Source organism: Rosa rugosa, chromosome 1 (genome assembly GCF_958449725.1).
Source record: "Rosa rugosa chromosome 1, drRosRugo1.1, whole genome shotgun sequence".
Lineage (NCBI taxonomy): Eukaryota > Viridiplantae > Streptophyta > Magnoliopsida > Rosales > Rosaceae > Rosa > Rosa rugosa.
The window spans coordinates 67,223,347-67,246,958 of NC_084820.1; the positions used below are offsets into that span (position 1 = coordinate 67,223,347).

At 40.9% G+C, this 23,612-nt stretch overlaps 3 protein-coding genes and 1 pseudogene across 10 annotated transcripts; 2 read left to right on the forward strand and 2 right to left on the reverse strand.

The window, feature by feature from the left end:
* Positions 1-3,938: 3,938 nt before the first annotated feature.
* On the forward strand, positions 3,939-5,104 carry LOC133745766 (tyrosine--tRNA ligase 2, cytoplasmic-like; annotated as a pseudogene).
* Positions 5,105-5,728: 624 nt separating this feature from the next.
* On the reverse strand, positions 5,729-7,441 carry LOC133745775 (uncharacterized). The gene is made up of 2 exons (XM_062173899.1): positions 7,086-7,441; positions 5,729-5,956 (listed from the first exon to the last, which is right to left on the reverse strand). Exons 1-2 carry the CDS (start codon positions 7,373-7,375, stop codon positions 5,938-5,940), a joined length of 309 nt encoding a protein of 102 aa, XP_062029883.1. The 5' UTR covers positions 7,376-7,441; the 3' UTR covers positions 5,729-5,937.
* Positions 7,442-9,233: 1,792 nt separating this feature from the next.
* Positions 9,234-11,290, forward strand: LOC133726306 (pentatricopeptide repeat-containing protein At5g39350). The gene has a single exon (XM_062153822.1). It carries the CDS (start codon positions 9,268-9,270, stop codon positions 11,287-11,289), a length of 2,022 nt encoding a protein of 673 aa, XP_062009806.1. The 5' UTR covers positions 9,234-9,267; the 3' UTR covers position 11,290.
* Positions 11,228-23,606, reverse strand: LOC133726307 (nucleosome assembly protein 1;2-like). Of its 8 annotated transcripts, XM_062153828.1 has the most exons (10): positions 21,152-22,334; positions 20,941-21,035; positions 20,764-20,816; positions 19,099-19,141; positions 18,737-18,865; positions 12,342-12,449; positions 12,065-12,231; positions 11,827-11,991; positions 11,694-11,737; positions 11,228-11,584 (listed from the first exon to the last, which is right to left on the reverse strand). In XM_062153828.1, exons 3-10 carry the CDS (start codon positions 20,784-20,786, stop codon positions 11,577-11,579), a joined length of 687 nt encoding a protein of 228 aa, XP_062009812.1. In that variant the 5' UTR covers positions 20,787-20,816; positions 20,941-21,035; positions 21,152-22,334; the 3' UTR covers positions 11,228-11,576. The 8 variants fall into 8 exon arrangements, with proteins under 8 accessions (XP_062009812.1, XP_062009813.1, XP_062009814.1 ...); XM_062153829.1 differs by lacking the exons at positions 19,099-19,141; positions 20,764-20,816; positions 20,941-21,035; positions 21,152-22,334 and adding exons at positions 22,891-23,016; positions 23,119-23,265; positions 23,379-23,606; XM_062153830.1 differs by lacking the exons at positions 19,099-19,141; positions 20,764-20,816; positions 20,941-21,035; positions 21,152-22,334 and adding exons at positions 22,891-23,016; positions 23,095-23,265; positions 23,379-23,606.
* Between the last annotated feature and the right edge of the window lie 6 nt (positions 23,607-23,612).

The window sequence follows — 23,612 nt, forward strand, 5'->3', positions numbered from 1 at the left end:
ATGTTAAACCTGTAGGATTTAAATGGGTATTTGTAAGGAAGCGTAATGAGGAAAACGAGATTGTAAGATACAAGGCTCGTCTAGTGGCGCAAGGATTTTCTCAACTCCCTGTGATTGATTACGAGGAGGCGTATTCTCCAGTAATGGACGTCATAACGTTCCGCTACCTTATCAGTTTGGTAGTTTCTGAAAAACTGAATATGCAGCTTATGAATGTGGTCATAGCTTATCTCCATAGGGATCACAATACAGAGATATACATGAAAGTTCCTGAAGGACTTATGATACCCGATGCAAATAGTTCTAGACCACGGAACACGCTCTCCATTAGTTTTGAGGCGTTCACTTTATAGATTGAAAAAATCTAGACGGAGATGGTATAACTGTCTAAGTGAATATTTGATCGGGATGGGATATGTGAATAATAAACTATGCCCATGCGTGTTTATGAAGGAAACAAGTTCCGGGTTTGCAATTGTGCGGTCTATGTCAATGACATGAATTTGATTGATATTCCTGAAGAAATCAAAGAAACCGCAAGTCAGAATTTGAGATGAAAGACCTTGGGAGAACAAATCATTGTCTCGGAGCCCGAGCACAGTGCAGATGAATTTTTGGTCCATCAACCAAATTACATCCAGAAGATGTTAAGATGCTTTAATGAGGATAAAAGCAAGCACACCCATGGTCGTCTGAAGTCTAGAGAGAACCGTATCGTCCTGCAGATGATAACGAAGAGATATTGGTACCAGAAGTCTCATATCTAAGTGCAATAGGCGCATTATTGTACTTGGCTCAATGCCCTAGATAGGACATCTCATTCGATGTGAACTTGTTAGCTAGATATAGCTCTGCGCCAACACGCCGCCACTGGAATGGCATGAAAGACATTTTTCCGCTACCTTAGAGATACAACGGATATGGGCTTATTCTATCCCTACGCATCAAGGAATGGATCAAACCCCCTTGATCCTCAGAATGATGCTCGCCTTGTTGGATATGCTGATATAGACTATCTATCAGACCCGCACAAGGCACGTTCCCAAACTGGTTATGTCTTTACCATTGGGAATACTGCAATTTCTTGGAGGTCTACGAAATAGACACTTGTTGCTACCTCTTCGAATCATGCTGAGATACTAGCTCTTCAAGAAGCAGTATGTGAATGTACATGGCTAAGAGCCGTTACAAAGCATGTTCGAAGCACATGTGGACTGCATTCCACCACTGATGAACCAACCATTATCTACGAGGATAATGCTGCTTACATAGAGCAGATGAAGACGGGTTTCATCAAAGGAGACAACACCAAACATATTGCACCGAAGTTCTTCTTCAATCAGCAACAACAGGAGCATCAGAAGATTGAAGTCAAGCAGATTCGATCTGAAGATAATCGTGCAGACCTCTTTACCAAGTCACTACCAAAGTCTACATTCCAGAAGCATGTTCAAGGTATTGGTCTACGTAAACTATCTGAATTACCTAACATGTAATTTTCAGGGGGAGTCGAAATCAGGGGGAGTATCCTGAAGCATACTCATTGACCATCGTGTACTCTTTTTGTCCTTCGTCCAGGGTTATTTTGTCCCACTGGGTTTTGTTACCTGGCAAGGTTTTAACGAGGCACATATTTAGCATGGTCACCCCACTTATATTACATCCTGAAGATGCTTTGATTCGACATATATTCATTTGCACATCTTTTCCCTTCGACCACGGGTTTTTCCCACTGGGTTTACCGGGCAAGGTTTTGGTGCAGCAATCCTAATGCATCCCTCTCGTAGACATACTACCTGCTACTTCTGATGCTGATAAGAAAACTCCACTTATCTCCGAAGCTGTGATATTACTACTCCACACTCATGCGCGTTGTGCTCTTTTTCTCCTTCGACCAAGGTTGTTTTTTCCCACAGGGTTTTTATTACTTGGCAAAGTTTTTGATGAGACAACTTAGAAGCGCACAACCCATGCAACACTATTGACATGAAATATCCAAGGGGGAGTGTTGTAAATCATTATGGCTATATCATGTAAATAGATATAGGGTAAATCATTATGTTGTTATAGGCTTACCATTTCCATGTTTTATGGATGACTTTAGGAATCCTTGTTTTATGGAGGACTTTAGGGGTCCTTGTTTTATGGAGGACTTTAGGCTACATGTTCCCTATCTTCCACTATATGTAGTCCATTTCTCATCCATGTTATGAGATGAATACAGAAAATACTACACTCCTTCTCTGCATCTAAACTCTCTCTCTCTCTCAAGTTCTTTGAAGCAAAGCTCTCTCCATTTTCTGCATGAAACACTTTCTATGTTCGTTTTACAACACGCATGACCTTTATGCTCACATATGCTAACCAGCAAGGATTCTCTTCCAAATTTTCATGGGAATCCTATAAGTACACTTTTCCCATGGGGATAAGGGATTTCCTTCTCAGCATGATACCTCCCAATTTACATAGGAATCCCATAGGGAAAGTTAAAAACAATCAGTCAAGATCCTTTAAACGTACTCCTATATAAAAAGGTGTGACCTATCAGCTAAAAAGCGCTGTGAATTGCTCTCTTTGAGTTAATTTGATTTGCTATAACACAGTTATCAGGACACTCGTACTCAGCGCAATATTTCAATGTTGAATGATGATGTCTCTGAAGTCTACCAAATAATGAATCGCGATGTTTTAGAAGTTCTTGTCGTCGGTGAAAACATGGACCAGCTCAGTGAAAAGACCAGTTGTTTGGTATCAGAAACTCGTGCGTATGCTGATAAGGGGAGAGACTTGAATCGACAGGCCGGCTTTGATTCATGAATGGGCTCCTGTTGCCATTGTTCTTGGAGCAGTTTTCCTCCTTTCCTGGCTCCAAACGAAGATCTACTAGCAAAAGAGAATAGTTTTTCAATTTATGTATACATTTGTCAATTTCGTTCTCAAATAATCCAGTATGCATGTATAAAGCTACTGCATGCCATAACCTACATGTTTTGATAACTACAAACCCATGCTTTTTTCAAATATATATGTCACGTACCAAAAGGAATCAACACCACCTTAATGCCTTATCTAAGTTGGCCTTTGTTGTGGAAAAATATGCCACAATTTTTCAAATGAGTGAATGCTAAAGGGTTCTTAATTATTCAGAAGTTCGCATTTAATTAAGTGTCCGATACTGGTGAATTTGAACCAAAAGTTGGGGGAAAAAGTTTATTTAGCTGCTCAACAACAAGATCAAAGAAGATACAAGCAAGCAAATTTCATACTGCATGAAGGAAAATCACTTTTACTTCTTTCAGCATGTAAAGAGTATCTAGCAGTTCATATATAATATAAAAGAAACTTTTCTCTTTAATTTCTTGTTTGTTCAATTAATGAATCAAGCGTCCAGTTTAACTTGAGATATCGTTATAAAACTTACAATGAATTGATCTTTCTAGTTATCTAGTAATACTTGCATGCATGTTACCAAAACATTCACTAATTAAGTCATTTTCTGATAATCTTTTATCCATGCACAACTTTCTTATTTGAAGTAATATATACCTCTCGGGAGAAAATATTGGACAAGCTTGTGGATAATCAAACCCCATTTCATACCATTGATCATCCCTGCGATCTTCGAATTCTCCGACTTGTCACAATATATTGTCTTGGGTGTTCTAGTGGGTTGAAGTTGTTTTAAATTAAGTTGTTACTGGAAGAAAGCAACTCTGTCCTCCTCCACATGGTTCTAAATTATTCAAGCTAGAACAAACTTGGTGGATTTCCATATTTTAATAGGAATCCTACACCCTCCCTAATTCAAGCTAGAACAAACTTTCTGGATTACCAAATCCTAAAAGGAATAGGTTTCCCTATTCCCTTGAGGCCAGTAATCCCTAATAGGTGACCACCGTATGCTAAGAGATATGTATCTTTGAAATTCATCTCCCACAATGGCAACAAAATTAGCACCAGATCAGCAAGTTCCCTCCCGCAAAATCGAATCAATGTCAATCTCCGACCACTCTGATGCGCCTGAAGACCAACAAATGAGTTTGGACGAGAGGTACGTGCTGATTACAAGCATAGTGGATCCGGAGGAGCGAAATATTGAAGAGGATGATAAGGAGCTTCGGAATCTGCTACATCGCAAGTCCGAACCCATCGCGTACGACGGCTTTGAACCCTCAGGTCGGATGCACATAGCTCAGGGAGTTCTCAAAGCAATAAACGTGAACAAGCTCACCGACGCCGGTTGCAGGGTAAAACTTCTGATAGCAGATTGGTTTGCAATGATGAACGACAAGATGGGGGGTGACATGCAAAAGATTGAGACCGTGGGTCGATACTTCATTGAGGTCTGGAAATCTGTGGGGATGAAGAACCTGGAAAAAGTCGAGTTTGTTTGGTCTTCCAAGGAGATTAGCTCCAGAGGACACGAGTACTGGCCTCGTGTAATGGACATTGCTAGACGAAACAGCCTGAATAGGATACCCATGTATGCAATGTGCCGATGTTTTCTTCTTGAATGCTGACATCTGCCAGATGGGAACGGACCAGCTCAAAGTGAACATGCTTGCGAGAGAGTACTGCGACAAAATCAAGGAGGACATTTTATCCTGCCCTTCCTTCATGCTGCCCGGCTTGAAGGAAGGGCAGGATAAAATGTCGAAAAGTGATCCGACCTCCGCCATATATATGGAAGATGATGAGGCCGAAGTGAACTTGAAAATCAAGAAAGCTCACTGTGCTCCAAAAGAGGTCGAGGGAAATCCGTGTTTGGAGTATGTGCAGCACCTGGTTTTCCCATGGTTTCATGAGTTTGTTGTGGAGCGAAGCGAAAAGAATGGCGGAGACAAGACTTTTGCAAACTTTCAGGACCTGAGTAAGGATTATGCAAACGGCGAGCTTCATCCTGGAGACCTGAAACCGGCATTGGCAAAAGCCTTGAACAAAATATTAGAGCCGGTAAGGTCACACTTCAAGAATGACCCAACTGCAAAGCAGCTATTACAAAGTGTGAAGAGTTTCCGAGTCACCAGGTGATCAATGCCAGTACCCTAGCCTTCCTCCTCAGGGGCACATAATTTGATTTCCCTTTACATATAGCCAACAGATGTATTGTACATGCATCTTTTTCTCATTAATAAAAGCTTTTGTTCTTTCGCTTCTTTGCAACACTCTTATAGTTGATGGCTCCGACTTGAATACATCACACTCTTATAGTTTCTAGCAGAAAATACAGAATTTTGGGTGTAGTATTCTTGCTGCATATATTACTAAGGAGATATACTGTGAAGCAAAAAAGGAATTTTTTTTATTGTTGCCATAAAGGTTGTGGGATGACCCCATATTTGTACCAGTGAAGCTAGAAAAAGAACACAAACATATACAGTGTCTGGTATAAAGTCCACAGCTATAAAATTTGGCTGAATACCAAAGAACAATCTATATTTGTATTGTTATATATAGAAATATATGTATATTCTTTAAGCGTCAAGGCTTACGCCTTAACGAGACTCTCTCGAAACGCCTCAGGTTACGCTTTAGCTTTTTAAAACATTGCTCTCACCAGAAGAGAACAACAGCCCTAACTCTCAACAGCCCCAAGTCCCCAACTCATCTTGGCATGATAAAGCCTACATGAAATAAAAGGAAAAGCAGAGTGTAAAGTGACATCTCACTACACTTTTGTTTTCCAAAATGGCGTGTATATGAAACCAATTTCAGATTACTTTTCCTATTTTTGACATGAACTAACATCAATAAATTATGAAAATGTTACAAATTATTTGTCATTGAAGAATGAAATTAATTATTGATCAAACATACTCAAAGTTCATAACTAATTACATCTTCAACTCAAAACTTAAACTAAAGGCATAGCCTAGAAGTTTCAACCCTCAAGACTTCCAATAAACTCAGCATTACAAATTTTCCTAAGGTCGTCCATCAATCAGTGCACTCCGACCTGCACAAAATCACAAACAATTTCAATAACAAAATGTCACAAGCAACTAGCAAAATATGCAAGCACCGGAACAAATCAAACTACTTTCAGCATAAAAAGTAAAACAATAACTTCATAGTACATAGAACATAGTACATAGCAACCACAGCGGATGTCACAAGGGAAATTGTCCTGTACAATGATTAACATTTTCAAGTGCCGAGACATAGTCACAAGTCCCCGAAGAAAACTGGAGGTAAGCAATAACATGAGATTTAAGAGCTAATGCCACTGAAACTTTGGATTGTCACGGTGATAGAACTTGACTCTTGCCATCACCAGCGGACTGATGGATACTTTTGTGAAAATCCAAGAGTCCTCATAGAGTTTAATTTGTCACCTGGTGGGAATTTTCTACAGCTTGTCTTTACAAAACCAGCTCACAAGATAGCCCTGTGTAGCTAACTTATATTATACCAACGGCTTCTACCGGCCTTTTATGGGGGACGGATGCATATTAAATCTTATTCTCTAAAAACAAATTTGTCAGGATGTCAAGAGTCCCACACCAGACATCTCTCTTAGCAAACACAGTGCTAAATCTCAAGAAGAAGAAGAACAAAAACAAATAAAGCAAATAGGATACAGTCACAGCTACATCAAGTACTAACCCCATATAGAACCACTAATTGCTACATCAAGTACTAACCCCATATAGAACCACTAATGTTCACAAGTATTCTCATGATTCAATCTATAATCTACTTACGACGGTTGAATAATTAAGAAACTAAACATCTACATGGTCTTGCCACAAAAGAAACTGAACATTCAGAGACAAAAACAAACTAAAAGTTCATGCATTTCCCCAATCACAAAGCAACAAGAAATAGCTAACAGTTAAATTATCAAGCCTTAGTCTTTTCACCAAAGAATCAAAACACTCAAATCATATATACTAAACTTGGCATCAAGGCATTTCCATGATTCCCAATTATGTACCAAATCAAGAACCAACACACAATACCAAAGATTTCAACTTTTTGCTCTCCCAATCACACCCACCAGACCCAAATTGAAAATTTCCAGACCCAGCTAAAAACCCTAATAAAACCCCAAAAACTAGTAAAACAGGGTTGGGTTATAGTACCTGTGGACGGGAATCTGTGCCTCCATGACGCTCTTGAGCTTGGGCGCGTAGAGAGAGTAAACCACCGCCTGTCGACTGGCGACCTCGAGCTGAGCCTTGCCGTCGGAGAAGGCGGAGGAAATCGCCGACGGGTCGGAGAGGTCTCGGTTGTGGTGAAAGGCGTCGACGGCTCTGCGTTTGGTGTACTCTCGGATGTTGTAGTCTGGGAATTTTCGAGCGACGCGGAGGAAGGAGCGGTAGAGATGGAGGACCTCCGCTCGCGACGGAGCTGAAGCCGCTGCTACACTCATTGCCGCTACGAAAGAGATAGAGAGGAAACTCGAAGCCTCTATTCTGGGTTTTGGTATATAAACCTTCCCAATTTACCGGGGAAGCGACGCCGTTTTATAGGGGTGGAGGATGGATTCGGGTCGGACTTTTACCCATTATTGGCTTACTATAATGAAATGACTCGAATATATAATTTTTCATGAGTAAAAACTAAAAAGAAGTGAATCAGAAATTAAAATGCAAGTGGAGTACGCATTAATACATTACCGAAAGTATACACTAAACGTTCGAGTTACAATTCTCATCTCATACTAGTTTGTGGCCAGCAGGTTTGAGAGGTTTTTAGATTGACAGGTGATTATTCTGACTTTATCGGGATATATTCGTAGACATCGGTCCAAATACTGATTAGTAACCTAACTCGGTAACATAACAAAGGTGTCTTGCCACCTCACCCTTGATTTAAAAAAAAAAAAAACATTTCTATTTGTTGAATTATTCAATTACAGGGTAGAGAGTATGTATCTGAAGTTCTGAACTCTGATATTTTCATAAGTTTATTTATTCTCATGTATCTCATCTTCATTTCATAGTATTAAAAATTATAATTGAGTCAGGGTCAAGAAGGATGATCTAGTATTCGTAGAGTTATTTCGTACCAGTAGGATTAGTGTAGTAAATAGTTTAGTAGTCGGTGTTATTTCAATTATTTCTAACAATTCAGTGCATTAACGTTGATGTGTTGATGAAAGGTTCCACAAAATACCATAGTGTAAAGTCTAAACCAAATAAGATAAAGTGTGCTGATATAGAATATAATTGACAATGACCTAGCTCTGCTAGGGTTTGGGAAACGGCATCCGATCGGGTTTCGTCATCCCTGTACCTGCTCCATCTCATGGAGTTATTCACGGGTTCAGGCCTGTTCCTTCTTATTCTCGTCGCTATCCAAAGTGGTGATGGTGTTGTGCTTGGCGGCGGCGGCGAAGGCGGTCGTCTATCCATTCCAGAAGGCCTGCCGAAGGTTATCTCATCCCGGGATGGGGTTTTGGGGGCTTCTTTCTGTGATACTTTTCTTGAGTTACCGATGGACGGCATAAGGATTCGGGCGGCGAGACAGTGGAGCCCGTTCACTGCTCCGGTTTTTAGGCTCGTTTGGGCGGCGGCTCCTGGTGGAGATGGTTGGGGATTGAGGGATCCGGGCATCAATTTTGGTTTGGATCCTCACGGTGGTGGCTGTGGGAGTTCGCAAATTGTTGTTGCCGGCCGGCTGATTCGGTTCCACAGGGTGGTGGTCATCGACCTCAGTTTGTCTGTTGTTGGCATCAGAAGGACCCGGATCTGGGATCCGGGTGGGTTGTGCAAATGGATCAGGATCTGGGATCCAGGAGGGAGTGGGGCTTGGGCTGCGTCCCACTATTGTTGGACTGTTGCTCAGTTGCTAACTTGGTTTGGGGCTCCTATGCGTTACTGGTATTGGATTCAGGACCCAAGTCTTTGGTATCTGTTCGTGAAAGATCGTCTGCCAACATGGCCATGTTCTGACACCCTTGGCCGGCTTCGATCTTTAGGTGGGAGAGTGCCTTCATTCCGGCGCCAAGTTGATTTTTGTCAATTTGTGCGTTGGAGTTCGATGGGTAGTCAAACCACTGACTACTCAATTCACTACACGGCTGCAATCCGTAGTGTAAAATCAGCGCTGCGTCTTGACGTTGCTGCTCTTGCGTTATTATGTTTTTATATTTCATATGTATTTTTCGTTTCGTACTGCTTTATTCCCTTCTGGATGTCTTTTGGCATCGCATCGTTGTAATCTTTCAATTTCAATAAAGGGCTGACCTCCTTCGATTCAAAAAAAAGTCTAAACCAAATAAAACGGACCGTTGCTTTGGATTCAGCATAATTTGACTTGATGAGCGGCCCATCTCAAGCTTTGACCAAAGCCAAGGACGTCCTCACTGCCACCGCAGCCCAATTCCACTCACTGCTCCACCACCTCACCGCCACTCCATCCCTCACCAAAACTAAGCAGCTCCATGCCCACACCATCACATCAGGCTCACACTCACCTTACGTCAGCTCAAACCTTGCAAAACTATACGCCTTATGTAGCCACCCCCAATATGCACGTAAGCTGTTCGACGATATGCCTCACCGGAGATCATTCTTGTACAACGCCGTGATAAGAATGTATGTCAAAACGGGCTTACCACATGAGGCACTGAGCGTGTTTGTGCAAATGGTGGATTTGGGTACGTGCCGGCCGGATAGGTTTACGTACCCTGGTGTTGTTAAGGCGTGTAGTGACTTGTCAGTGGTGGGAGTTGGGCTTGTTGTTCATGGACGGATTGTGGTTGATGGGTTTGGCTTGGATGTGTTTGTTATGAACGCTTTGCTGGCAATGTATATGAGTTGTGGGGAGAGGGATATGGCGAGGAGGGTTTTCGATGCAATGCAGGAACGAAGCGTGGTGTCTTGGAACACTATGATTAGCGGGTACTTTAGGAATGGGTGTGCGAGGGAGGCTTTGAGTGTTTTTGAGTGGATGATGAATGAGGGTGTGGAGCCTGATTGTGCCACTCTGGTTTCCTTGTTGCCGGTTATTGGTTCCTTGAGGTCTAAGGTATTGGGAAGGCGTGTTCATGCCTTTGTGGAAGAGAAGGGTTTGGGGAAGAATTTGGCACTGAGGAATGCGCTGGTGGATATGTATATAAAGTGCGGTAGCATGAACGAGGCGCAAGCAGTTTTTGAGCACATGGGTGAGAGGGATGTGGTGACATGGAGTACTGTGATCAATGGTTATATTTTGAGTGGTGAACCAAGAGGTGCATTGGCGCTTTGTTGGCTGATGCAGTGTGAAGGTGTAAAGCCAAATTCTGTAACAATAGCTTCTCTACTTTCGGCCTGTGGGAGTTTGCATCTTTTAAAGCAAGGAAAGTGCTTGCATGGGTGGACTATTAGGCAAAAGCTTGAGTCTGATGTTATGGTGGTGACTGCTTTAATTGACATGTATTCGAAAAGCAGTTGTATTGATCAGAGCTTTCAAGTGTTTGCAAAGACTTCAAAAAAGAAAACCGTTCCCTGGAATTCAATAATTTCTGGATGCATTCACAATAGTCTTGCCAGAGAAGCAATAGAACTTTTCAAACAGATGCTGGTGGAAGCCGTACAACCCAATGAAGCAACCCTGAATAGTCTCCTTCCTGCGTATTCCATTCTTGCTGATTTACATCAAGCAATGAATATACATGGTTACCTAGTGAGATCTGGGTTTCTTTCATGCATTGAAGTTGCTACTGGTTTGATTGATTCATACTCAAAGGCTGGAAGTTTAGAATATGCTCACAAGACTTTCAATGGAATTTCAGAGAAGGACAGGGATATTGTTCTATGGAGTGTGATAATAGCTGGTTACGGAACACATGGCCATGGCAAGATTGCTGTTTCACTTTTCCATCAGATGGTGCAATCTGGGGTGAGACCAAACGAGGTCACTTTTACCTCTGTTCTGCATGCTTGCAGCCATGCTGGTTTGGTGGATGAGGGCTTGGGGTTATTCATATTCATGCTTAAAGATCAGAAATTGATTCCCAAGGCTGATCACTACACATGCATTGTTGATCTTCTTGGTCGTGCAGGTCGATTGGCTGAAGCTTATGATCTTATTAGAACAATGTCATTTCAGCCTAATCATGCTATTTGGGGTGCACTACTTGGTGCATGTGTGATACATGATAATGTTGAGCTAGGAGAGGTTGCTGCTAAGTGGCTATTTGAGCTTGTGCCAGAAAACACAGGAAACTATGTATTGATGGCAAAAATTTATGCTGCAGTGGGAAGATGGAAAGATGCAGAAAATGTGAGACATATGATGAACAAAATAGGATTAAGAAAATCACCAGCTCATAGTCTAGTAGATGTCAGAAACAACTGAAACTACAAAGTTTAACAATTTTCTTTGCTTTACGCGGATGAAAATCTCCGTTCAACTTGGGCATCAAAAACAGAAACTTGAAATGTCATGAAGCAATTGTACGAAACACTCGATTTCATTGTAGCAATGTTGTGCTCATCCTCCACAATCATCTTACTCTTCCTCGGACTCAGACTCATCCGAATAACCGTCATTGTAGAAGTCTTCTAAATCATGAAACTCACTATTATTTTCAAGCGCCTCCTTTGTGAACCATGCTATTCCATGGGGAATAATTTTGTCTCGGATTATTTTACTACAAAACACCAACAACATGTCATTGGAATATAATTAAGCAGCTTCACATTCTTAATCAAACTACAAAATAAGCAATTAAAGCAAACAAAACAAATTTATTAGCATACCCAATGTAAAAATCATATTTGATCTGGGCTCTAAATCCCTGAACCTGTCATCATTTACATCAAAGATATTAACAAAATATGCTTATATCATCATTAATGAAGTTCAATATCCAGGGGAATTTAGCCAACTTACAATATCTTCACTATAAGTATTCTCCTCAGTGGCTTGAGGATTCGGACGACGGCTGAAGAAGTTAAAAAAGCTTTAACAGTTTTGACAATGTGTTTTCCTTTCTTTCCTGGCTTCTCTATAAGCTTATGTGTCAAGCTTTGATCATGGCGCCAATTGATCTCTGACCTACAAGATATCCCAAAGGTAACTAGAAAAGTAGAGAGGAAAAATCAGTACAGCAGCTGAGAGTTAGACTTACGAAAATGTTTGCTCATGCCGAAATTGTTTTATCAGGGAAGGATCTTCAAAATATGGATTATGAGCAAATATGAACTCCAGCTCGAAACCCCCTCTCCAACGTGTCACTAACCTCCTCCATTGGATGTCTTGTAGGTACTTCAAAGCCCCTTCATCGCACTCAGTAATCTATTTTAGGAAACAAATAACCATATTACCACAAGTAAATTGCATAAAATACACACAGGATATATCTATATGTGTGTGTGTGTGTTGGGGGGGGCTTACGAAATCCCCACCTCCTCAGCAAGGACTTCATTGTTTTTCATTGCTTTAAGCCAAAACTCCGGCACTCCTTTAGTGTTTGGTTCTCCAACTTCAGTTACACCATTCACAATCCCAAACCTCTGAAATGAATCATCACATACAGAAAGGTGTTGAAGGAAAATCAGTTTTATGTGTGCCTTATCAAACTAGGAGTAGCAATAGGAGAGAAGGTTCTAGATTTTCCAATCCTACACGGATTAGTATTCCATGTAACATTAGAACTAGTACTATGTAATCCCTATATAAAGGGCTCCTATTCTCAATAATAACATTACATTCTCCCTACAATTCTCTCTACATTCTCTCTCGAATCTATTTTACTTAAACACGTTATCAGCACGAGTTCTAACCACAAACCAAAAACCAAAAACCCAAAAATCTTCTTCATCACCGCAGCTCCTAGCCCACGCTAGCCTCACCTATGCGCCCCTGCGCACATATCCCTGCTGCCCCTGCAGCACCGCTGCACGTCTGCTGCCCCTGCAGCACCAACGTACACCAACTGCATCCTTCTCCTTTCCTGTGCACGTCAGTCTACTTGCAAGCCCCGAAACGTCTAGTTCGGAACCTCAGATCAAAATCCTTTCTTCATCAAAGTTGTTCGTCTCTGTCTCTTCCATCTAACCTCCGAATTTCAGCCTTATCGGAGTTGTTTTGAGACCTGTACACCAATTGAAGTGCAAGCTGTTCAGAACAGAATCTGTTCCGAATTTCAACAAGTATTTACATTAAAGTTCCAGCTTTCCGAATTTTAATTTCTCCTTCTTTTTCTTCGGGGACTTGCAACCTCCCTTCTTCTACATCCCACCTTTCTTATAACGTGGGTTCGATTCTTGGGAAAGCGGAATCGTGGGGATTCACGCAATTAACGAACTAAGAGCGTTCGTAAGACTTCGGACTAAGAGCGTCCGTAAGCATTGAATTAACGAACTAAGAGCGTTCGTAAGCTACGGACTAAGAGCGTTCGTGAGCATCGATTTTGACCATTCAAACATCATTGTTTCGGTCTAATCCAATTATTCTTGGAAATCGATTTCTTGGTAGCATTAAGGCTCAGAAATCTTATATTAGTTTGCGTGGCAGCATTGACTCCGAAACTAATACATTCTTGCTTTCCTCTCCAGGATGTAAGACTTGAACGAGCTCGATTTTACTCCATTGGATTCTACGGGCACGGAATATTTATTTGCCTACAATCCAAGAGCCCTGTTCTAAAGGAACCGCTCAAGACTCACAAACTGAGATAGAAAATTCCAGGGCATTTACCCTGATGAAGCGCCACATGAAGATGGCCCTCAAGTTTGAGTACATGAATGAGGATAACGCTAACAACCTTTGGGTTGCGCCTAGTGAATGTTTTAGTAACATTCACAACTTTCCGAACATAGAAGCAAGATGGAATAATATATGCTTCACTAAAACTTTGAAAGAGTTATGAAATATTGTTCGGAGGCTCTCTGCATCATATTATTTATGCATGCTTGTGGAAAAACGCGAAAAAACAAATTGATTGAGAAAACCCTAACATGACCATAGGGGTCATGACGTTGAGGGTATAGGGTTGGACACCATGGCGCCAATTTTGGCCATGATTGCACTATTCCAACGCCATTGGTCCTAGAGACCATATGTATTTTGTCAATACACCTCAATCAAGAGAGCATCCTCTTCATGGTATTTTATGGAGTACCTGATTAATGGTAATCAAGATATCGAGCTATAAAAGACTTTAAATCTGGCGATGAAGATAGAATGCCGCAGATTTTCATTTAGCATAGTCTTTTAATTTTCCAAGAATTATGTAATGGCAATTATGCCTTAATCAATAAAATGACTTATTGGATTATATCTTTTCCTCTAGGCGTACTCAATTAAGTATGATGTCTAGGAAAGTAATTGAGATTAGTGGTACTTAAGAGAGCTTTGCTCCACCGACATCTCTCTCTACTTCCCTGGTCATATTTAATTGGAATTACCGAACGAATTGAGTGACTACAATTTGTCTAATGTTTGATTTTACTTTGGATTAGATTATGGTCACGAAACTTTGATGTAATCATTGGCTATTATTAATAAAGTATCGATTTATTTTATCTCATGTCATGGACATATTTTTCGAACTTTATTACTTCAAATATATAAGAGCCAATGGTTTTCACGTGGAAACACATTGTGAGAATGGACAAGTGTTCCTTTGCATCATCTCTAATGACTACGGATATAAAAGAGTCTTAGAGAAACTTATGTGTCGATCTAGTGGGTTGTATGCAACCACTATTCGAGTAATTGAATCCAATCATGTTATGAGAGATGATTTATGGGATTCTGACACATATAGGCTTTGGCATGACCGTTTGGGACACCCAGGTCGTGATATGATGATCCGTATATTAAAGACTTCACACGGACATCCATTTTTCAGAACGAAAAGAAGTAAAACTCGGTTTTTGGACACCGAAGGAGCCCTTGCGCCTCACGGCGCCATTCACCCCGAAATCCGGCCATTCTTGGCCGGCGCCGCCATCCCCCTGCGGCCTCAGGGTGGCATTGACGCCACCAAGGCTCCTTTGTCTCCAAAATTTACTTCTAACGTCTATTGTGACTTCATGGCTCAACCAAAATCCTCATTGGTTGTTTCTAAAGCCTATCATTCGTTCTGCAAAGCCTGCTCTTTAGTAAAATTAGGATCGAGACCATCCTATGCAAAGGACACTAAAGAAAATATTCCATTCTTGCAAAGAATCCAAGGTGATATTTGTGGACCTATTCAACCACCATGCGGACCATTTAGATATTTTATGGTGTTGGTTGATGCATCGACACGCTGGTCACATGTCATGCTATTGTCCACTAGGAACGCTGCATTTGCTAAACTCCTAGCACAAATTATTAAGTTAAGGGCTCACCACCCTGATCATCCTATTAAGTCTATAAGGGTAGACAATGCTAGGGAGTTTACATCAAAAACATTTGATGATTATTGCATGTCCATTGGGATTGAAGTTGAACATCCAGTTCCTCATGTTCACAACCAAAATGGTCTCGCAAAAGCCGCCATTAAACGACTACAAATGGTCGCTAGGGCATTGGTAATGCGCACCAATCTTCCTATTTCTGCTTGGGGCTATGCAATATTGCATGCAGCCGTGCTTATTCGTCTGAGGCCTACTGCCACTCAACCCTTTTCTGCGTCCCAGATGGTGACTGGGTATGAGCCTGATGTCTCACACTTACGCATATTTAGGTGTGCAGTTTATGTGCCAATTGCGCCGCCACAGCGCACCAAAATGGGTCCTCAACGACGATTAGGCATTTACGTTGGATATGATTCTCCAACAATTGTCCGCTACTTAGAACCCTTGACAGGCGATCTCTTTACCGCTAGATTTGCGGATTGTCACTTCGATGAGACAGTCTTCCCGTCGATAGGGGGAGATAAGAACATCAATGTTCACCAGGAACGACAGGAATTGTCGTGGTCTGTCCCCACTCTGTCTCATCTTGATCCCCGAACCGCACAGTCCGAAATTGAAGTGCGGAGAATTCTCGATCTTCAGAACGTAGCAGAATCGATGCCTGATGCGTTTTCTGATATCGCTAAAGTGACGAGATCACACATACCTGCTGCAAACGTGCCTGCAATGATTGATGTCCCTAAAATTAGAGGACATGACGCCATCTCAAGGGCAATTGAGCATGGCGCCAACGTCCCACCTCATAGTGATGGTGACGTTGTGGCTAGGCCCATGGCTCCTGCCAGGAAGCGCGGGAGGCCTATAGGTTCGATGGATTCTCGCCTAAGAAAGAAAGCGAGTTTGGCACAAAATAATCCATTAATCATCGATGTAAATAATCCATCTCATGAGAATATTCCGGATTATGGTTATGTCCAAGAGACATCATTGGGGGACGCTCCAATGTCAGAACCAACTCCAGAGAATAGAGAGATCTCCATAAATTACACTAGTGTACATGAGATGATGGATAGAAATTCTATGGCAATTGATGATGCATTTGCATATCATGTTGCAAAAGGAATCATAGAATATGATGATATCGAACCTCGCTCTGTTGAAGAATGTCAACGAAGAGCAGATTGGCCTAAATGGAAAGATGCGATCCAGGTTGAATTGGATTCACTAACAAAGAGACAGGTATTTGGGCCCATAACGCAGACACCCCCAGATGTAAAACCTGTTGGCCACAAATGGGTCTTTGTTAGAAAGCGTAATGAGAAAAACGAGGTGGTTAGATATAAAGCCCGTCTCGTGGCGCAAGGTTTCTCACAACGCCCTGGAATCGACTACGAGGAGACATATTCTCCCGTAATGGACGTTATAACGTTCCGCTACCTTGTCAGTTTGGTAGTTTCCGAAAAACTTGACATGCAGCTTATGGATGTGGTTACAGCATATCTCTATGGGGATCTAGATTCAGAGATATATATGAAGGTTCCAGATGGACTTCAATTACCCAAATCAAGTGGCTCTAAACCACGGAGCGCGTTTTCAATAAGATTAAAACGCTCACTATATGGATTAAAACAATCCGGACGGATGTGGTATAACCGTCTAAGTGACTACTTGATTGGGAAGGGATATATTAACAACGAAATATGCCCATGCGTGTTCATTAAGAGAACAAGTTCCGGATTTGCAATCGTAGCAGTTTATGTCGATGACATGAACCTAATTGGAACTCTAGATGAGTTGAAGGAAACTGCTAAATACTTGAAATCCGAATTTGAGATGAAAGATCTTGGGAAAACACGGTTTTGTCTCGGTTTAGAACTCGAGCACCGTAGTGATGGGATTCTGATCTATCAGTCTGCATATACTCAGAAAATCCTAAGGCGCTTTAATGAAGATAAAGCAAAGCCTGTAAGTACTCCCATGATCGGTCGTAGTCTTGAGCCCGGAAAAGATCCGTTTCGTCCAAAGGATGAGGACGAAGAATCATTAGAGGCCGAAGTGCCCTATTTAAGTGCAATAGGCGCATTATTGTACTTAGCTCAATGCACAAGACCAGATATCTCATTCGCAGTGAACTTGTTAGCTCGACATAGCTCTGCGCCAACACGCCGCCATTGGATTGGTGTAAAGACAATCTTTCGATACCTAAGAGGTACGATTGATATGGGCCTATTTTATCCCTACAGAGAGAAGAGGAATGACGGAAGAATGGGATCGGACCCCATTAGGCATGGTGCCACCGTCCAACATGATAACTTGGCCGGCCATATTGCCGCCAACGCCGCCGCCACCACCAAGGGTGGCCGGCCTCACTCTATTCCCCTCCATCAAAACGACAGTGATGTTTTGATGGGATTTGCTGATGCAGGGTACCTCTCTTACCCTCACAAAGGTCTCTCCCAAACTGGTTATGTCTTTACCATGGGAAGCACTGCGATATCTTGGAGGTCTACAAAACAGACCCTTGTTGCTACTTCCTCAAATTATGTAGAGATTATTGCTCTACATGAAGCCGTGCGTGAATGCATATGGCTAAGGTCTGTAATTAGACATATTCAAGGAAGTTGTGGTTTGAAGTCTACCACAGATGAACCTACATGCATTTATGAGGATAAGGATAATGCAGCTTGTATTGAGCAAATGAAGTTAGGTTTCATCAAAGGCGACAACACCAAGCATATATCGCCTAAGTTCTTCTATAATCAGCAACAACAATCACTTCTAAAGATTGAAGTGAATCAAATCCGATCAGAGGATAATGTAGCGGACTTATTCACTAAGTCGTTACCTAAATCCACCTTCGAGAAACATGTGAAGAGCATCAGATTGAGAAAGTTATCCGAACTCCCACGATTGTAGCAATCAGGGGGAGATATCGACATCAGGGGGAGTTATGATGTCTACATGTTCGATCTCGAAGAGTGAAGGACGTGTTGTGCTCTTTTTGTCCTTCGACCAGGGTTATTTTTGTCCCACAGGGTTTTTGTTACCTGGCAAGGTTTTTAACGAGGCAACGGATGAAGCGTCACCACCAAGTTTGAGCGGCACAAGGGGGAGTGTTGAAGGAAAATCAGTTTTATGTGTGCCTTATCAAACTAGGAGTAGCAATAGGAGAGAAGGTTCTAGATTTCCCAATCCTACACGGATTAGTATTCCATGTAACATTAGAACTAGTACTATGTAATCCCTATATAAAGGGCTCCTATTCTCAATAATAACATTACATTCTCCCTACAATTCTCTCTACATTCTCTCTCGAATCTATTTTACTTAAACAAAAGGCATATATGTCATCCTTGCGCATCAACTAGGCCTACACTTATAAACGCCAGAATACTTTAAGACATCATCATATCAACGTTTAAGAGCTAGTTGCCTGTTGAAACACTACCTACCTCCCTGTACAGATCCCGGAAACAATTTTGGTAGTTTGCCTCCAATTTAGCTCTTCTATCTAACAAGTCTCGTTCTAGGACACGATACTTTTCCGCCCTGTAGCTAACAGGATGTTTTAACCGCCGGTCCTAAAAAGAAAGGATAATTGGTAAAATGAGAAATGAGAACCCTGCAAATAGAACTGATCGACTTATTTTTCTTGCCAGAACCTCATCTCTAATAATTGTGAGGCTCGATGAAAAGTTGAAAGTAAAAGAAACATAGCTCTGCTCAATCAACTCAGCGCTAACACTTGCACAGCATTTTGATATCGTAAGGAAAGGCTAGCTACAGATAAAACAAATGTCAAAAACACATATACCTCTAGCTCCATCTGGAAAGAAAAGTTGTCTCGAATTGTTGACCTATAGATGCCAACAGAAACATTAGATAGAGATGGTATACAGCTTTCCATGCATAATTGGCACTATTACAAAAAATCTCAGTATTTAAATGAGCTGTAAATGGCGCATTCCATCTTATAATAAACTCATGTTATGTGATTTTTCATCTTGACATATGCTTGTAAAAGTTCCAGCTCCCATATATAAACTATTGTTTCCCCAATTGTGCGGTCAGAAGCTACAGTATTTGTTACATAAGTAAAGCAACAGTAATGGTTATGTACCCAATGCAATAATCGCGCTCCATTTGAATCCGAGCTTCCTCAGACTGTCAACATTTAAAAAACTTACTCTTATGTGACCGGGTTCAATAGGCTGTGTGTTAGATTTGATGAAACCAAAACTTACACCATCACGCTGAACTTCAAAGAAGTTAAAGAAGCTTTGACTATTGGTCAAACTCTTTCCGGCATGCCACTCAATCTCCATCCTACAAGGTAGCCCATTTTAGAAAATGAGAGAGCCGGGGCAGAGGGACAGTAACTCTAAGTACAGCTAGCACAAAATTTAGAATTACGTACCCAATTGCCCGCAATTTGGGATTTTTTTTACCCGTTGTGCGAAAAGTTTTTCTTAAGAGGGAATCCTTAAAGTAAGGATTAGCATAAAAAAAAAACTCCACCTTGAATTCCTTAGGACTTCCTGATGTACAACTGATATCTAATAGACGCTTAAGAACATCTTCATCATGTTCAGTGATCTGCGCATTCCAGTAAGTAGTTCGGTGACTCCTCACTTAATTAAAACATAATCAAGAACATTGAAAATAAAAATCCTTACCTCATTGGCAAGAACTTCAATTCTCTTCATTTTAGAAAGTAAAAATTTGTTCCACCCTCGCTCCGCAATGCAAGATACAAAGCAAGATATATCACACCCTAGTGAAGATAAGTGTAATGAGAACGTAAAGATTTGATATGAGATAAATACCATGCACGATTTTACAAGCCTTCAGGTAATCATCCTTCAATTTAGCTCTCTTCTGGAGAAATTCAATTTCGTGGATCTTATGTGGCCGCTGAAAAGAAAATTTGTATGCAATTATGCATGGTACTAAGGCACAATGACTGAGCACAAGAATCACTACTAGTGCTAATGCTCCCATTTTTATTTTCTAGAGCAACTATAATTGCATATGAGATTAGACTATAATTGCATCTGTAAAGTCCATATTAGGTATAAATTTCAGAACAAACCTGTATTCTTTTTTTTTTTTTTGGTCTGAAATTCATCTATTGATAGCCAAGAGGCAAAAAGCATACAACCAAATGCACAGAACAACAAAAGTTCCAATGTCTATGACAAAAGAAGCCAAGACACAAAAGGTATAAATACTAGTACTAAGGAGGACCAGGAAGACCATCACTAGTGAGAACCAATTGCATGGAGGTTGGAGGACCATTAGTCCAATACAAAGTGCACAACCTCACTTTGGCTAGCTTGGCCGCTGCACGGTTAGCTTCTCTTGAGATCCAAGACCAAGAAACGTGATGGAACTCATTTTTCAATCGGTGAAACTCTCGAAGCAAAGGATAGATTCTCCAATTGCCTCTCTCAATCTTCATATTAAGGGCATTAATTACCTCTTGGCTGTCACATTCCACATGAACGTTCAAAAGATGAAGCCTTGATGCCTCTGTAAGTCCTTGCACAACAGCAGCAGCTTCAGCTTCAATGGAGGAGTTATAATAGCCAAATAAACTGCAACCCAACAGAAGACCAACCTGTATTCAGAAATATAAATTTTCAAGAAGACCAACCTGTATCCTTTTTAATTCCTCTATACACGCATTGATGTTGTTTGCTTCTTTCAAGGTGGAATGCACCTGTTCAAAAATTGGAGCCAAATTTGGACCTAAGCAACATTTCCTGGGTGAGTGTCTTGAGCAACTCTTCAGAAACTTGCTTTCCCTGTTTTTGATAAGCTTCAGATATTTTCCTTTGGATATTAACACTCATACCCTCACTTACTTGCTGTATTCCATCATTGTCATAAACCCCACTGCCCGATTGCAATGCCCCTGACACATTTGGTTGTTTGTCCTCTTCTTTATTCTCTTCAAAACCATCCACAACTTCCACACCACCATCAATTTCAACACCCTTAGATACAGAACCAGCATTATCTTCAATTCGGTACTATACAGCCAAGAACACTGATCAAAAAGCACAAGCGTGCCTATGCTTCACATATAATGCCATTGCCAAGACTCATACTGCACAGTACTATACATTCTCAAGTGAAAGTATCTCAAAGTGTCTGCACCAATCTAGAATTCTCTATAGCTTGTATAATATATGTAACTATTCATTGTAATTTGAGCCAATTCAATACAATACAATTTCTCTATCAATTTACCTTTCCAGCTCTAGCTCTGTTTCCTTAACTTGTACTGGTCCAATATCCTTTCCCTGCTGATGGTGTGCTGAATTAATTCCAACCAGTCTTTGAGCATCTTCAATATAGGATGAAGTTCAGATGGTCTGTGACTCCGTGTTCAGTAACTTGGTTCAGCCCTGCTTCCGTTTCCTCTTCCGGTCCGGACAACAATTTATCGTCTCTCGATCTCCTTCCGATCATCACATGCCTCGATAACACCACTATTAGTTTGGGAATCATGGGGTTTCTCTGTCTCAACATTGTCTCAAAGTACATTACCATGTGAGGATGCCAGATCATTGCTGGTTGCCTCTACATTGTTAAGAGGTTGGGAAACAGAATCTCGATCCATGAAATTGATCACTCTCTGTATTCACTTTCGAAAGAGACGATTTCTCAACTAGGTCGGGTGTTTACAAGGCACTGTCTACTCACATGGTAATTTTCAGCTGCGTTTGCAGTAGCAGGAAAAGCCTGAGAAGAATCCCAATCATCTTCATCTTCATCTCTTTGATAATCAGAGAAACAGGAGAATGTGATGTAGTGGCTGGTAGTGGAGGCTGTTTCTCTTTACTTACGACAGTTGGCACCGGTAATTTTTTCTCCAAAATGGAGTTGTGGGCTTCATCTTGGTTGCTTTATGCTCTTGAGTCACAGAAACACGAATAAACCCCTGAAAAGAGAGAGAAAGGGAGCCAGTTTTAATGTATCCAAAAAAGTAGAGCTTGCGACACTCGAGTCGTCCAGGCAATTCTGGAGCAATAGAAAATATCTTTTTGGACCTGGAACCAATCAAAATGAGAGAGAATTAATAAGAAAAGAAAAAAAAAATACTTCTAGAAAGTACATGAAAAACATACTAAGAAAAAGCATCCCATAACAGTCAATAGCAATGGTTTGATTCATTAATATCCATTGGTTAGAACGAAAAAAAGTTGACAGTAACTTTGACAGAGGGATGAAAATAAGATGATAATGCAGACATGCACTTATAGGTCAAAAGACACCACATAGCCAATTACAAAGTAGCCAAAAGGATTGCAGGGGGTGACGCTTAAAGTAATGGTAGGATTTCTTTAAAATTCACCGTTTATACATAAAGAGATAATAATGTTAACTTCAGACAGAGAAGGCAAGAATGAAAATATTGTCAATTGCAAAAGCAGCCAATAAACACAAAAATAATTATAAAACCCAGTCATTGCCCCGCCATTTTAACTCTAAGCTTACAAGTAATGCAGCCTAGATTATTTTTTTTTTTTTCTTGGGTGAAATCAGCACATATGCGCGCGCGCGCGCACACAAAAAAAAGGGGAAAAAAACAAGATACCTGAAATTGCTGTCGGTGAGTGAGAGGCATAGACAGCGACACATCCTTAAAGTAAACTGCTGAGGAAGGAACTTGAGCAAGATGAGAAACAAGTCTTACAGCAGTGCTCCTAAATTTATTGACTTCCTGTAAATAATGCATAATCAGAAAATCATTAATTCATAGATGTGATGAGATACAATTGAAATTTTGGAGGCAACGTACTTAATTATATCACATGATAAGAACCTTCTTCTAAAGCCTTGAAAACCACGAGAACAGCTCCCAGCAGCAAATTCATAAAACCTCTCTGACATTCGCTAGATTTTGCCGATGTTTGCAGAAGTATGACATTCACCAGCAACAGATCGATGCTGATGTTTCAGTTACAGGTTTCTGGAATCAAAAGCACAGTAAAACTCCTTCACAACCACAAATATCAAAAGCCGAAAGGAAAAGGGGAGTGATCTGTAAATGCAGAAGATATCCAAATGGAAATTAGGAAATACCTTTAATATATTCTGCATTATCAGGAGAAGATCACTAGCAAGTTCCCCAACAAAAAGCATTAATTAAGAAAGTTTCATCCTCCGCATTTGTGCCTTTCTGAATCAAGTTTTTTAGTACTTAATTGCAACCCAATTTCTTGAACCTGGGAACAAAAATCATCGTTAGTTCCCACATGCTCGGTATAAGTGACCATAATGGGATACATGCACACGGACATACATGTAAACTTGAAT